A 15,555-nucleotide genomic window follows, 5' to 3' on the forward strand; every position below is an offset into this window, starting at 1 on the left:
AGGTTAGAAACCCCACATCAAAGCAGCAGTCCCTCACGTGTGACTTCCTGAAGCTCTGGGACTGGGGCCCTGAAGTCCTCACTCCCATCCCCAAACACAGCCAGATGGGTGGGAGAGGACACTGAGCCCAGTCCTGGAGGAGAGGCTGGAGGAGGAGAGGATGGAGGAGGGGATGGAGGAGGATGGAGGAAGAGAGGCTGGAGGAGGAGAGGATGGAGGAAGAGAGGCTGGAGGAGGAGAGGATGGAGGAAGAGAGGCTGGAGGAGAAGAGGAGGAGTCAAAGAAACCTGGGCAGGGAAGGAGCGATGTTGTAGAGCTGCTCTAACAGGTTAGCGCCAATGCTTGAAATGTATGTTGTTTGTGTGTGTGTGTGTGTGTGTGTGTGTGTGTGAGAGAGAGAGAACGAGAGAGAGGGAGAGAGAGATGTGGCCTCCTGTTTGTGCTGACCAGAGAGCAGTTGCTGACTGTGCTAACCCTGGGTTATTTCTGGGTCATGGAGAGTTGCTTGACTACAGAGCTACCCAGGCTTCTCTCCCCTGACGCCACGACGACAAAACGCCAGAATCTGTTCTCTGAGAGTAGAAACCAGTATAATATTTGATGCTTTGTTACTGGAAACGCAACTAACAACCACCATGTAGGGGTGAGTCAGGAAAGATGAGAGAACTGTCACAATACCGCTTGAACAAGTTGTAACAAGCAATATGGGGAGAAAAAAAGAAAAAAAAAAAAAAAAAAAAAAACGTTTGGCCTCCTCAAAAAGATGAGTCCAACTGCTAGACAGCAGACAGGGCTCAGGGAGAGGAGGGCCGGGCTGGGGAGGAGAGCACGAGTCCTTCTGCCCTCTGGTGGCAGTTAAGAGTGCTGCAGGAAGGCCGGGTTTGCCAGCCCAGGGAACGTGGTGTCCATGGGAACAGGGTTGGAATACTGATGCCACAGTGCAGGGGTGCTGCAGTAAAGAGCTGGATGAAGTCTCCAAACAAGCTCTACGTACAGGGGCTCTCCTGCCTCTCTCTCTCCTGCCTCTCACTCTGCCTTCCTCTCCTGCCTCTCTCCTGCCTCTCTGCTGAATCTATTCTCTCTCTCTCCTGCCTCTCTCTCTTCTCTCTCTCCTGCATCTCCTCTCTCTATCCTGCCTCTCTCCTCTCATTTCTCTCTCCTGCCTTTAATCTTTCTTGTGCCTCTCCTCTCTCCTGCCTCTCTCTCCTGCCTCTGCAGTCCTCTAGCAGACGAGGCAGTCAGGACCCATGTCCTCTCCGGTGGATGTTATTGGATGAAGTGTGATTCAGTATATATCATCTCAATATTGTACTGCTTGATTATTAGAAGCAGTCCCTCCAATGTACCGAAAGCTTGTGTCTGGCAGGTTCCCCTTCTCTATGTGGGTGGGGGGGTGAGGGGCAGGTTCCCCTTCTCTATGTGGGTGGGGGGGTGAGGGCCAGGCTCCCTAACCCTAACCCCGGTTCGACTCCCAGCTACGACCCCACGGTCAGTTCCCTCTCTCTGCAGGATAACATCGAGGTCTGGCAATCTGCCAAGACACACAAGCTTGGCCAGGATGTCTGCTGTCCCAGCATGCACCTTGTTTTCTCTCACTAGAACAGCGGCTCTGCTGGGGGACATACAGGTGTGGGTTCATAACCACACACACACACTCTGTCATTCACCATACTGGCTTTGAGAAGAGTACTGGACATTTAGGACTAACGCACTCTACATGTCTGTCTGGGAGAAGTGTGTGCTAGCCAGAGGAACAGCACCACCACAGGGAGAAAGGGGGTGTGTGTTCTGGTCAGGGACTGGGCCTTATTAGCATGCACACTGAGGTGCACTGCAGCATGCCGACAGCTTCTTAGAGAACCCGTGTCACCCCCACTTCACCTGCCTGGGAACAGGAGCAAGATAACGGCCTTTTCGGACGGTCATCAAATCCACAGGGTCATGTTCCAGCAGCACTGACAGGGGGGTGGGGGGCTTATGGAAAGAGCGCTGTGGTTGAGGTAGAGAGAGGCTGACTCTCTCTTCTCTGCAGTGAGGGTCACTGCCCCTGTTACATAACAGCAGGACCATCTCCATGACTGCCCCTCCAGACACAGAGACACAGGCCAGATCTGCCTCCCTTCCACCCTCTCTCCCAGAGAGACAGCCCAGCTCTGCCTCTCTTCCACCCTCTCTCACAGAGAGACAGCCCAGCTCTGCCTCTCTTCCACCCTCTCTCCCAGAGAGACAGCCCAGCTCTGCCTCTCTTCCACCCTCTCTCCCAGAGAGACAGCCCAGCTCTGCCTCTCTTCCACCCTCTCTCCCAGAGAGACAGCCCAGCTCTGCCTCTCTTCCACCCTCTCTCCCAGAGAGACAGCCCAGCTCTGCCTCTCTTCCACCCTCTCTCCCAGAGAGACAGCCCAGCTCTGCCTCTCTTCCACCCTCTCTCCCAGAGAGAGACAGCCCAGCTCTGCCTCTCTTCCACCCTCTCTCCCAGAGAGACAGCCCAGCTCTGCCTCTCTTCCACCCTCTCTCCCAGAGAGACAGCCCAGCTCTGCCTCTCTTCCAGAGAGACAGCCTGTATGAACCCTGTTTGTAGGGGATGTTGCTGTATCAATTTATAAAGGTGAAAAAATATTACTTGGTATTTTTCATTAGTTGGATGTTGATTACAGAAAAATTAGTTGCTGGAAGTTGAGGAACTCAGAAACCCTGGAACAAAGACAAGAGGCTTGAGAGACTTCAGGTTGAAGAGACCTTGAAAACTTGTTAAAATCCTCATTTTTGCATCGAGCGCAGAATATTATGCAGAAATGTGACAGGCATTGTGTGGGACAGCTCCATGGCCCAAGGCTCCTTGGGGTCCTGATCGTTACCTGCTGAAAGCAGTTTTTGCAGTGATGAGTCAGAGAATGGTGAAGCTTAATTACTGAACAGTAGCTTAGAAAGTTCTAGAGTCAGCTGAAGAAAAGCGTGAGACGAAGGACATGCAGCCACTTAGACATGGCGCGTTTCTCCTTTAACACCAGCCTCTAAACACCCTTCTAAAATGTGCCAATTCAGTACACTACACTGCCCATTTGACAGATTTAACATGTAAATACACGGTCTACATTCCTGGTTCTGGGGATGCCGTCTGTGGAAAGCCAGATGTGTTGACCAGTACTCATGCCTAGTTTCTCCTGGGTACAAGGTAAGGTTACTAGTTCAGGACCACACTGGTCTAACAGCTGGTTAACTGCACAGCACTGCAGCCTTACATGAGGCATGTTCAGCTTTATCACCCACCTGCTCATGCAACCATGTCACTGAAGCAAACTCAAGCTCACCTGCTGGATTAATTATTGACCAAGCTGTCATTTGCAGCTTTCCAACATGCTGACAAGCACAGCTACAAGGCCCTCCCTAACCAGACCACAGCTACTTGGCCCCTCTGACAAGACAGATAAGGCCCTCATTGACCAGTACCCCATACTGGAGCCCTAACATGTCGCCTGACAGTCATGGTTAGAATCCCTGTACTTTGTCAACCACATGGTCACAAGAACACCGTGTCATGATAACCTTCTGGATTAAAGAGACAGACTAGCGACTTTGATTTGGTCTTTTATTGAAATCTGCCGTCCTGCATAAACAGACAGGTCCCAACGAGATCTCAGGCGGTCTCTTCCTTGGAGATGCGATCCTTTTTGAGTGGTCCCTGTAGAGAGAGAGAGAGGTGGTCAGCCATGCCGCTGATGCTAACACGATGCCGACACAGGCAGCTCTGCAGCCATGCCGCTGATGCTAACACGATGCCGACACAGGCAGCTCTGCAGCCAGGGCGCTAACAGACGTGGCTAACGGCAGTGTACCCAGAGAGTGAACAGGGAGACAGCACAACCAGACAACTCCCCTGCCTCACTGGGTGGATTTATTTAGCACTGGAATGGAACCCACAATTCATACTGAGAGTGAACCAGGTTACGAACAGTGCAGGGAGGCGTGGAAAGTCACATGGTACAGCACACTTGATACTAAATAAGTGGTTCTCAACTCTAGTCCTCAGGGACCCCCTAGCATGCATGTTTTAGATGTTGCCCTGCTCCAACACCTGATTGTCAAGCTCAGCAGAAGCCTGGTAATGACCCCTTCATTACAATCAGGTGTCCTGGAGCAGGAAACCATGTTGAGCATGCAGGATAGTGGGTTCTGAGGACCAGGGCTGAAGCGCTCCACACGCATGAGCTCCATGAGGAACCTCACCATGAACGCCTTCTTCTCCTCAATGGTCTGGAAGCGGCCGTGGCCGAACTTGGATGTGGTGTCGATGAACTTCAGGTCAATCTTCTCCAGGGCTCTCCGGCTCGACTGCACCAGCAGAGACTGACGGGGAAACAAGCTGTCGTTAGACCACAGGCCAGGTCTCCACAGGGGAGGGAGCGGGGTGTGTCACGAGGGCCGGTCTTACCTTGCGCAGGGTCAGCACCCTCTTCTTGGTCCCAATCACACAGCCCTTCAGCATGACAAAGTCATTGGTCACCTCTCCGTAGTGGACAAACCCTCCCTAGAAACAGAACAGCAAGGTTAGGCCAGGAAACAAGTCAGGCCACAAGCCAGACGAGACTAACAAGACGAGGCCACAGGCCATGTGTGGTGCAGCAGAACTCACCAGGGGGTTGATGCTCTTGTTGGACAGGTCGTACTCTGTTGAAGCGTTGTTCTTCACCAGTTTGCCATCCTTGGTGTGGAAGCCCTGGCCGATCTTGTAGATCTGGAATAGGAAGTACCAGTGAGGACCGTGACCAACACACACCGCAACACAACACACCTTCCCCTCAGTCAGACCCCTCAGTCCACCGTAGGGATAGGTGTGGGTACAGCTTGTACACATCAAAACGAGCGCTCTTGTGGCTGCCATGACTCATTTCCTCCCAGATGAGGCCCGTACCTTCTTGTTGATCTCAGTCCGGTGGTGGTAGCCCTTCTGACCAGCACGGGCCACAGAGAAGGCCACACGGGCAGGATGCCACGCTCCGATACAGGCCACCTTCCTCAGCCCACGATGGGTCTTCCTGGGCAGCTTCTTGGTGTGCCAGCGGCTGGTGACACCTGTGGGGGGGACAGAAGGACCAGGTCACCAGCAGCTCTCACACAAACACACCAGCTCTCTGGAGCGAGGGCTGAGGTGTGGTCTGTTACAGAGTGTCTCAGAAGGAAGGCAGCATGGAGTGTTTCTTCATGCGTGTCAGGCGTCATGCCTGACGCTGTGTTCCGTGGTCTCATCGTCGACACTGTACCAACACGCTACCTGTGGCCTCCACCGGGACACAGCCAGAGGTTCCCAACATGTTCTAGATCTTTCCTGCTCCAATACACCCAAGTTATTACCAGGCTTCTGCTGAGCTTGATGAGTCATTAGGATCAGATGTGTTGAAAGAGGGAAACATCTAGAACATGCAAGGCTTCCCTGAGGACCAGGGATGGGAAACACTGCCAACTAGTCACGTGAGAGCCCCCCCGACTTCATCCTGGTGACTCACCCTTGTAGCCGTGACCCTTGGTGACCCCGATGACGTCAATCATCTCGTCCTGAGTGAAGACGTTGGCGATGGGCACAGCCTGCTCCAGCTTCTCACGGGCCCAGTCCACCTTGTCAGCGATGGTGCCTCCGTTCAGCTGCACCTCCATCAGGTGGGACTTCTTCTGCCTCAGAGGCAGCAGGCGCATCTGGAGGGGGGGGGACAGGGGGCTGTTAGCATGGAGCTACTGGCCTAATCATTCCCAAAACACTTGATCCATCCTGGAAACATTTACCAAGTACATTTTATAACCCGTCCTTCAGTGGCATTAGAACTGCGTTTTATAAGCATGTCTGTTGACCAAGGCGGAAGTTAACAGCAGCTAGCTGGGTTTATTAGCCATGTGTCTTACAAACCCCAGACGTGCGGGGATAAGCCACCTGTTGCTACGTTTGTTTAAATGTTTAATCAACGTTGTCCACTAATAACACCTCTACATTGACTGCCAACTTGAGACAACACCTCCGCATGCCCACCAGGAGGCTCTCACACCCACCTGTGTGTGGGCCAAGATGCGGACCACCTGGCAGTACTTCTTCATGGAGGCAAAGTCCTTCTCCAGCTGCTTCTTGCCCTCGTCATCTTGCCACTTCTTGCAGTACTTGGTGAAGGCCTTCTTCTTGGACTTATACCTGGGAGGGGGCAGCGTAGCGACACAGGAGGCACACGGGGGGGAGTTGGCGCAGGTCTTCATGACCCATTAGGCCAGAGGAAGAGGCCTACGCCTGGCTGGTCGCCCTCGCCCCCCCCAGGGGGGCAGGGGGGCATCGACAGCACAGGGTTTGGGCTCATGGCACGGCTTCTAAGAAGCTCTTTCCACCGGCCAGAGGAGCCCAGAGCTCGTCAGGGCGCGCTGCACCTGAGAGGAGCTGCCACCAGGGGGCACCGACAGGTCAGACACGCTCAGGAACATACAGGTTTCACTGGGCACTAACATGGACGCTCCAACACAGCATCTACAGCTAAGGCTGGATTACACTGCCCAAACACACGCCAATAGCTGTTGGGTTGGTTTTGAGCCTCATGGCATTTGTTGGGGCAGTGTAATACAAGTTTAATTTTCCCCAAACTTTCCAAGCCCAACAGCATGTTAGTTGGACATGGTTGGGTAGCGAACAGGCGTTTAAACCGCCCTGGTGCGCGACTCACCAGTTCCTGTAGAAGCGACGCTTGCACTCGTCGCTAACGTGCTCGGCAAAGATGGTCTTGAAGGAGCGCAGGCCGCGAGGGGTCTCAACGTAGCCCACGACACCCACCACGATCATGGGAGGGGTCTCCACGATGGTCACGGCCTCCACAACTTCCTTCTTGTTGACCTCTGTTTAAATAGTTTAAGTATTTAGTTTCAGCAAGTTACTGCCTGACATCTAACCAGGGTTCAAATTTACACTAGAACTCGCTAACCTCACCCAATAAATTATAACTGCGCTCAGTACTCGACATTCAGCACGGGTTTAAAGCCCACTATGTCCGCCCGTCGAGGGGATCATCACTGGCAGAGAAACTTATGAATTGACGTGCAAATAAAAACATTAAAAAGTGAACTCACTTGAGCCAGGTCGGTCGACCTCGCGCACGATGTGCGTCATGCCCGCCTTGTACCCGAGGAACGCGGTCAGGTGGACGGGCTTGGTGGGGTCATCCTTGGGGAAGCTCTTGACCTTACCCCGGTGGCGTCGGCTCCTCTTGCGGGGAAGGAAGCCCAAGGATCCGTGTCGCGGGGCAGAAAACTTGCGGTGAGACTGGAGGGGGAGGACGAGTTACACACATGGTCAGTCTACGAGCTAGCCGTTAAGCATGACTTGCCAATATCAATGAATTAAGACAACTCATAAGCAGTGCGAGAACGTTATTTTGTTCGACCTGTAATTATATTCAGGTCTATAAGGTGCTGTGAAATATTTGTAGTTATTTAAAGTAAAAAAGAAATCTCCGTATTGACCGGTAGGTCAGCGGGCCAGGTCTAGTTTGTAGTATTTGTTCCAGACCTTTCGGCGCAGAGTCGCCCATTGTTTTGGGGCAGCCCTGCTTCCTAGAGCTGGGTCTCTCTTAGCCTCCACTGGATTATACTCAGTCACGAAAAAGACGAGAATAGTGGCGGGAGGCTGGTAGATAAACTTCCATTACCGCTACGATGCCGCAGCCATTTTGACCCATGCTACTAGTTTGAGTAATGTTCAACATTTTACAAGGCGAGACACCAAAAATGCAACTATATTAATGTAATGCATGTCTACACAATTACTAGTTTGCTCAATACGAGATATATAGCTGTAAGATGGATCAGATTTCAGTTGGATGAGTACCCCTAACACCATCAGCACAGACTCACCATTTTGTCTCCGATCCGATTGAAAGAGACCTAAGGAATGGAGACGCGTGGTTTTTATACAAAGATGAACCCTCGCGCGATTATGTATCTCGTGTCCGGTAAATATCTTGGCAACCGGATGTCACTGTCTCTAAACTCTCCGGCCCAGTTTCTCTGACATAAACTGAGCCTAGCGCTAAAAAGTAGAGAACAAGTCAAAGTAGTTCTCCATTGAAAACGTGTTTAGGCTATGACTAGGCTTAACCCATGTTTGGGAAACAGGGCCTATATACCCAACCCAACTTTCGTGGTAGTTATGAACATGTTTATATTACGAGAGCAGTTTCTATGGTAATATATATATACACACCCAGTCCAGCACACTTATGGTAATATTAATTGTTAATAAATAATTAAAGCACACTTGTGTGTATATATAATAAATAATCAGTATAATTGAAAAGACAATTGAACAGGACATTGCATATCAAATCGTTTTTATTACATAAGTACAATTCAGGTTTATAAGGAAAACGGGGAACACAAACATAAAAAGGCAATAATCCCAGTATCATCATCTGACCAGGCAAATGTATTATAAATCAAACTATTTCAAGACAGAATTGTATAATTCTTCAAGTTAGAAGCCTAGTTTTTCTTTCCCCCTCTATGTCTCATGAACTCAGGTATACAATCTATCATAAACTAGACATAAAAAACCTGAATAACTGAGCTCTCAAAACATGGCCACGTTTTTAAACCAAAATGTTAAAAAAAGATCTGGTGTGTTTAACAGTAGGAAACCTTACCCTGGCGCTAACATTCCAGAGATTTCGCATCAGAGATTTAAATGAATTATTCTATTCCAGCTGTACTGTGGATCTGGTATATAGACTTGCAGATATTCTTTATTGAGAGGATTATTGACCAGTTCATGTGGTTACATCATCTAGGTCAGGCGGCTAACATGACCATGCCATGCGGTCCTGCATCAAGTGCACTGTGAAATCTGAACAGCAGAGGGCGTATGTAGGCAGGGTGACGCACTTTGTGCTGTTGGCTTGACTGAGATGCTATGTACATGCTGAAATGCTGACATGCCATGTACTGCCATGTAGTCCAGTACTGCCATGTAGTCCAGTACTGCCATGTAGTCCAGTACTGCCATGTAGTCCAGTACTGCCATGTAGTCCAGTACTGCCATGTAGTCTAACACTGACATTTAAAACGGACTGTTTTCTGTGACAATGTGCTTATGTGCCATCCTGGCTATAAGGCATCACATTAGATGATCTTGCTGTTACAGCAAACTTCCCAGAGAAAAGCCCCCCCCCCCCCCCCCACTCCCGACTGTGACGCTCACCTCATCTCACGACTCCCTGGGAAAAAAGATTCACAGTTTAAATTCCCACCTTCATTCAACACATTCAATCTTAGTGTCAAAGTGTGACATAGGACAGTTTGAGAGAGCAAACTCACAGCAGTAGTCAAAAATATTATCCCTCCCTTGGCCAATCTGCTGAACTCAGGCCAGGAGGAGGGGGTGAAGTAAGAGGCTGGATTTCATGCACTCATATATTCACATCTTTCCCAGGCATCTGTCGAGCTTCATAACAACCCATTCATTAGATTCAAGTGTGTTGGAGCAGGGAAACATCTAGAACAATGGCAAGGGGACCCTGAGGACCAGGGTTTGAGAAAGGAGGTGGTTGTGTGTGTGTGTGTGTCTGTCGCCCTGTGTTGAGAAAGCCAGTTTGTAGGGTGTGTGCTCGCGCGTGTCCAGGCCTCAGCAGACAGTCTGTGCTCGCTGCATGTTCAGCTTCTGGAAGAAGGTCTTGCCGTACTCGTAGCTGCTGATCATGACGGCGCAGGCGGGAGCCACCTTGATGACCCGGGGCAGGAACCCTGGAGACAACAGCAGCCAGCGGTCACACAACGGCGGAGGGTTGTTTCCAAATGTGTGTGTGTGTGTGGGAAGGGGGATTTCGAAGGACTGTACTGTCCCCAACATTCCTTGAGTTAGGGTCCTGCTGGGCTTACCTGCAAACAGGCCCCTGTATCCTGACTCCACCCAGATGCTCCTCATCATGTACCATGTGGATGTGGCTTTCTTCACGGGAACTAAGAGAGAGGGGGGAGGGTCAAGCTAGTGTCAGGGCAGTCGAAGAGTCATCACAGCCACGCAAAGAGCGACTCAGAACTTTGACAATGTTTGTGTTTGTGTCCCATAGAGAGGTGGTCTTCAACCCTGGTCCTCAGGGCCCTCAGGGCCCACCGTCCTGCATGTTTCCTGCACGTTTCCCTGCTCCAACACACCTGTTACCAGGCTTCTGTTGAGCTTCATAACGACCATTCATATGAATCAGGTGTGTTTGAGGAGGGAAACATCTGGAACATGCAGGACAGTGGGGCCCTGAGGACCAGGGTTGAAGACCACCTCTCTATCGGACTGGAGCTACCAGGCCTGACAGAGCAACACACACACACCTCCTCGTGTCTCCATCTCTCCCAGCTGGATCTGCCTCCGTGTCTTCACCACATCAAACGGCAGAGTCAAGATGGCCGCCACCTGAACAGATGAAACACAGTGGGATCGCACGGTTTCATGAATCAACAACAAACCAGAGGCCCGTACCATAAAGCCAGTTTAGAAAGTAACTCAAGCCTGAGTCAAGCCTGGCTTATCCAGTCAACTCGCTGAATGGAACAAGCCTGGTCCCCCCCCCCCCCCCCCCCGGCTGGACAACAGAACATTCACTGTTACAACTTCCTTGTTTTCCAATCCACATTCCAAGTGAAGAGTTTCCTGATCAACCTGAGAGAGGCCCTGGAGGGAGGAGCCTGTCAGTCACACTGGCTTCACCACAAACAAGACACTAACGTCTCAGAGATGCACATGAACATCAGACTATCATCACACTATGTCCAAGCCTCCACGGGCTCCGGCTGAGTGCCATGAAGAGGCCGCTGAGCGCTCCCTCCACGGGCTCCGGCTGAGTGCCATGAAGAGGCCACTGGGCGCTCCCTGCCCTGGGCTCCAGCTGGCTGAGGTACTCACCGCCCCGGAGACGGCCCCGGCCGTGAAGCAGGTGGAGAAGGAGGCCTGCTGCTCCTGCTGTTCCTCACACAGCCGGGCCTTCACCAGCTCATAGTTGAACCAGTACAGCGCTGCACACACACACACACAGACACACACACAGACACGTTGTTAGTCACATTTCATGATGAGCAGAATGTGAGGATAGTGACAGGACCGCCAGACTAACTTCGACTGACTGCCGGACCTACCTCAGATTGAGAACCTCACCTTCCTGACAACCTCACCTGAGGAGCTAACCCCCTGAGGAGCCCCTCACCTGAGGACCCCCTCACCTGAGGAGCCCCTCACCTGAGGAGCCCCTCACCTGAGGAGCTAACCCCCTGAGGAGCCCCTCACCTAAAGAGCTAACCCCCTGAGGAGCCCCTCACCTGAGGAACTAACCCCCCTGGGTACCCCCTCACCTGAGAAGGGCACGTCTCGCAGCACGGTGGGCCCCCAGCCCCTCCACAGTGACATCCAGCCGTCCTGGGCCACGGCTGAGCGGACGCAGGCCCCCAGCTCCCCATAGGACAGCCGCTGGGACTGCATCTTGGTCCGCAGCAGCTCCAGGGGGCTGATCACGCTCACCGCCCCCACTGTGACAGGAAGGAGAGGGAGACAAACAGGAAGAGAGCCTCAGGAACAGGAAGTGGTTATGTCACACATCGTGTGTGTGTCCTGGCGTGGCTGAGCTCTGTGTGTGTGTGTTTCATCCCGAGCAAACCCTCGTCTTTCATATCACTATGACAACAGTCGCCGTCACACTCACATCTGGCCAGACCGCCAGCCACCAGGGGGATGTGGTTGCCTTGGAAACCAAGCCCGTAGCGCAGGAAGTCCCTGAGTTGGTCGTAGCAGGTGAAGTAGATGACCGTGGCAGGCACCGCCATTATCCTACACACACACACACACACGTAAAGCAAGATGTGTTGGGCATATCATTTTATGTGATATTGTGATGATGTTTCGTTTGCCTATATATGATTTTAAGATGTATATTTTGGGGGTTTCATCAAGCTTTATTGGATAAGACGTTTCAAGGAAGACAGGAAAGGCAGAAGAGGAAGAGAGAGACAGCGAGAGAGAGACAGCGAGAGAGAGAGAGAGAGACAGCGAGAGAGAGACAGCGAGAGAGAGAGACAGAGAGATTAAGCGAGAGGAAGCCAGGGCAGCGTCAATGGAGGGGGGAGAAAGAGAGAGAAAGAGAGAGATGCAGCAGAGGGCCCGGGCCAGATTGGTGCCCGGGGATCTGATCTGAGACGTGACTCACAGCGTGGGAGGCAGCCCGCTCCATAACGACCTGAGCCCCTCGTGACGAGTGATCTTCACAAACGCATCCTGGAGAGAGAGTCAATCCACACAACACAGGGGAGAGAGAGAGAGAGTCAGTCCACACAACACCGGGGAAGGGAGAGAACATACAGATAGAGAAGCAGAGGGGTGAGAGAGAACATGTAGATATTCCAGGTCCTACCAGTGTGCCCGTGAAGTGGGTTGGTGTTCTGTACCAGCTGGAGCAGCTGGGGGCATTCTGACAGACGTAGATGTGGTCCATCAGCCCGTTACAGTACAGGTAACACCTCCCTAAAGACACACACCATGGTCACTAGAACACATCTGGTACTGCAACACTAGATGACCTTGTCTAATCTATCACTATTCCAAGGAAAAGGGTTTTTCGTAGATTTGAGTGGCGCTGGAAAAAGCAAGCTGGACTATTAAGAAGAAGAGTGATGTCAATGACCTAGCAGACAGCGACGGGCAAGATGCAAGGGTGTAAACATAGAAACTGTTTGTTTTGGGACTATTTTTGGAAACTGTCAAGGATTTCACCGAACTATTATAAGAAGGAAAAAAAGAAGAAAAAACTGGGTTTGAAAATAAACTTTAGTCTCAAATCCTTCAGAATGTCAATGGACTTGTTATATGCACAGTTAGGAAAGCATTCACAAGATTTGATCTTTGTAGCTGTAGGTATTTCTCTGTAGTAAGTACTGCCGTGTAACCCAGCTGAAGCAGGAGGACAGACTGGGGTGAGGAAGGAGAGCCCAGAGACATGTTAACAGGCGTTCACTGTGCAGCCTCTGGAGCAGCAGGGACCTGATCCACTCAGGCTCTGACCAGGCGGAACCTTAGAAGCAGAGCAGTGCCAGGCTGCATCATCAGCCAGACCACACCAGGACCTAACCAGGACCAGCCAAGGACCAGGACCAGCCCAGGACCTGACCAGGACCAGCCCAGGACCAGCCCAGACATGCAGCGCTGGGCCTCGTACTCACACTTGGAGGGTCGGAGCACACCGCTCCAGGGAGCAGAGTCGCAGGCTAGAGCTGTGGAGAGGGGAGGGGTGGGGGAGACGGAGAGGAAGACAGGGGGAGGGGAGGAGAAGGGAGGGGGAGCACAAACAGAGAGCATAAGATGCTGGAAACAGGTAGCAATGCAGGCAGCTGTTAGTTACAGCATGGCCTCACCTGGCCTCCTCAGATACCCCCCACCCCTACCACCCCCCCCCCCCCCCCCCCCCTCAGCTAGTAGGGCTAATCTACTAATCAGGTGTCAGGTACAGGGTCATCTGAGACCTACAGGCCACGAGACACTAACAGAACAGATTCTAGCAGCTGTAACTCGAGGGAGGAGGGAGGGCATGACAGTGCACTTTGACACGTGAGCAGCACAAGTGACTGATTCTGAAGCTGTAATAACACTGTTTGAAGCACTGAGGCAGGTTCAGATGAACCCCAGCTCTCAGGCTCAGATGAACCCCAGCTCTCAGGCTCAGATGAACCCCGGCTCAGCTCTTACCTCGATAGAAAGGCGTTTGCTGGGTCTGTAGTCGTATCTTCACAACATCCAGCGGGGTGACTAGAAACACAGGACAAATTCAGTTGCACTAATGACCCACCAGCGGGCTGTGCATGTCATGTTACATAACACGCTGCCAGGAAGCGATCGATGCGTCAACGCCTGGTTCGGAGGCTGACAGATGGATCGTTCCGTCATTTGCTGCCTTTCGAGGGGCAGCTTCTCCTGGTCCTTACCAAAGATGGACGTGAGGAGGGCTCCGGTACCAGACGCCAGCATCTGCTGCACGGGAGTTATCCCTGGGAGGGCAGGTCGCTCGCCCATCCTGACCAGCTAGGACCACCACACAAACATGGAGAGAGAGAGGGGGGGGGGGAGGGGAGAGAGAGACATCTGTAATCAGCACTGTTGGTATTTGGTATTTAACTGTTAACATTCGCAGATCCCTGTCTTTCAACGACAATATGTTGTTGGCTTCACTTTTCAGCCGTTTACATAGACACTGATGCTGTTCCCGAAGCGCAAGGCCTTCGTGTCTGCTGTGTAGATAAACAGGGTCTCCCCCAGGGACAGCAGGGTTAGAGAGTAAGGAGGTGGAGGTCGCCATGTCAGTGTTGAGTTCCTGTGCTGCTGTGTAGGGTGTGAGAGCTGCGGGGATAACCCATCTCATCCTCCACACACTCCCAAAACAACACTACCAGCTCCTGGGTCTAGTCTAACAGAGGGGCTTCAATTAATTGTATTTATTTATGTCCCCAAAGGACTATTGCTTCTGCAGCAGTTGGCTTTACAAAGCTACTGACAGAACGAACCACCGGCTGCGAGGGGGTGAATAACACCAAGCTTGACATACTAAGATAGCTTATCTGCTGCCTGCACCAGCCTCTCCCTTCTCTCCTAAAGTGCACACTTCATGCCTTTCCTCGACTCCCAAACTCCCTCAATACCTAAACCCTACTAATTCAAAAATAGTTGGGGTGGATTTTGGTGCATTATGGATGGCCAAAATACCTCTCTTACTAAGCAGCTTGTTTTTCCTCCGTGATACATTAACAGTCTATGGTGCGTGCTGCGTCTGCATAGTGCTAGTACTGTACTACTAACGGTGGCTGAGAGCGACCGTGTGCACGTCACATTATCCGGGAGCTCTTGTGTCTTGTGAAGCAAATGTTCTGAGGCAGTCACGTCCGTATCTGCAGTCATCCCAGCTAGATTGGTGCCTAGCCACACATTCTGTCCTAAAACTAGCGACGTATTCGCACATCAAACAAGCAATCCTCGCTTCAAAAATACTGCACTACAGTAGATAGGTGGAGATCGTGTTCGTAGCGTTATATGGTTAATACTCACCTCGACTTGTCGAAAACTTGATGTGTTGTTCATACTGTCTCGGTTCGATAGCTAGCTTGCTAGCTTGCAAAAACAAATCGGTGTCAGAACTCCCATGCCCCCTGCAACCTAGTAGCTGAGCTAGCTAGCGAGCACACACCTGGAGGAATACCACGACCAGGCCACTAATCAGGCCAACCTGAATATACGCAAGTCTTGACAAAAAAAGTTCCAACGTGTGATTCATCATACGGACTTCAGACTCGGTTCACGCTTTAACTAAAATGCTCTTTTCTTCACCTCCTGCGTTTATCCGACCCCTGTCAGACACCGTGACCGTACGTGTCACCGTTACACAACAGAGCTGCAACACCCTCTGGCGGTCAGCGTGGACGAAACTATTTCACCAGAAGTCGCTGTTCGCTCTCTGAAAAGTCTCAGAACGTTGCTAGATTTGTCGCAAGTCAGTAGATTAATTTTTTTTTGTCTAGGGA

The 15,555-nt window shown here is 51.6% G+C and overlaps 2 protein-coding genes and 3 non-coding genes across 6 annotated transcripts; all 5 read right to left on the reverse strand.

Moving 5' to 3' along the window:
* Positions 1-3,572: 3,572 nt before the first annotated feature.
* rpl3 (ribosomal protein L3) lies at positions 3,573-7,971 on the reverse strand. Its single transcript, XM_047038479.1, has 10 exons — positions 7,873-7,971; positions 7,090-7,282; positions 6,690-6,858; positions 6,037-6,172; positions 5,502-5,688; positions 4,910-5,070; positions 4,631-4,732; positions 4,430-4,525; positions 4,225-4,344; positions 3,573-3,679 (listed from the first exon to the last, which is right to left on the reverse strand). The coding sequence occupies exons 1-10, from the start codon at positions 7,873-7,875 to the stop codon at positions 3,635-3,637; spliced, it is 1,212 nt and encodes a 403-aa protein (XP_046894435.1). The 5' UTR covers positions 7,876-7,971; the 3' UTR covers positions 3,573-3,634.
* Positions 3,826-3,957, reverse strand: LOC124480119. Its single transcript, XR_006957519.1, has one exon. It is a non-coding gene; the product is annotated as a small nucleolar RNA SNORA54 (small nucleolar RNA).
* Positions 5,162-5,255, reverse strand: LOC124480123. Its single transcript, XR_006957522.1, has one exon. It is a non-coding gene; the product is annotated as a small nucleolar RNA U83B (small nucleolar RNA).
* LOC124480117 lies at positions 7,516-7,642 on the reverse strand. The gene has a single exon (XR_006957517.1). It is a non-coding gene; the product is annotated as a small nucleolar RNA SNORA65 (small nucleolar RNA).
* Positions 7,972-8,329: 358 nt separating the features above from the next.
* Positions 8,330-15,461, reverse strand: slc25a39 (solute carrier family 25 member 39). Of its 2 annotated transcripts, XM_047038492.1 has the most exons (12): positions 15,083-15,458; positions 13,969-14,065; positions 13,733-13,792; positions 13,210-13,260; positions 12,405-12,514; positions 12,201-12,268; positions 11,700-11,824; positions 11,353-11,526; positions 10,910-11,019; positions 10,339-10,420; positions 9,892-9,972; positions 8,330-9,756 (listed from the first exon to the last, which is right to left on the reverse strand). In XM_047038492.1, exons 1-12 carry the CDS (start codon positions 15,113-15,115, stop codon positions 9,638-9,640), a joined length of 1,110 nt encoding a protein of 369 aa, XP_046894448.1. In that variant the 5' UTR covers positions 15,116-15,458; the 3' UTR covers positions 8,330-9,637. The 2 variants fall into 2 exon arrangements, with proteins under 2 accessions (XP_046894448.1, XP_046894449.1); XM_047038493.1 differs by lacking the exon at positions 13,210-13,260 and having other exon boundaries at positions 15,083-15,461.
* Positions 15,462-15,555: the final 94 nt, after the last annotated feature.

The sequence above is a fragment of the Hypomesus transpacificus genome, chromosome 17 (genome assembly GCF_021917145.1).
Source record: "Hypomesus transpacificus isolate Combined female chromosome 17, fHypTra1, whole genome shotgun sequence".
NCBI lineage: Eukaryota > Metazoa > Chordata > Actinopteri > Osmeriformes > Osmeridae > Hypomesus > Hypomesus transpacificus.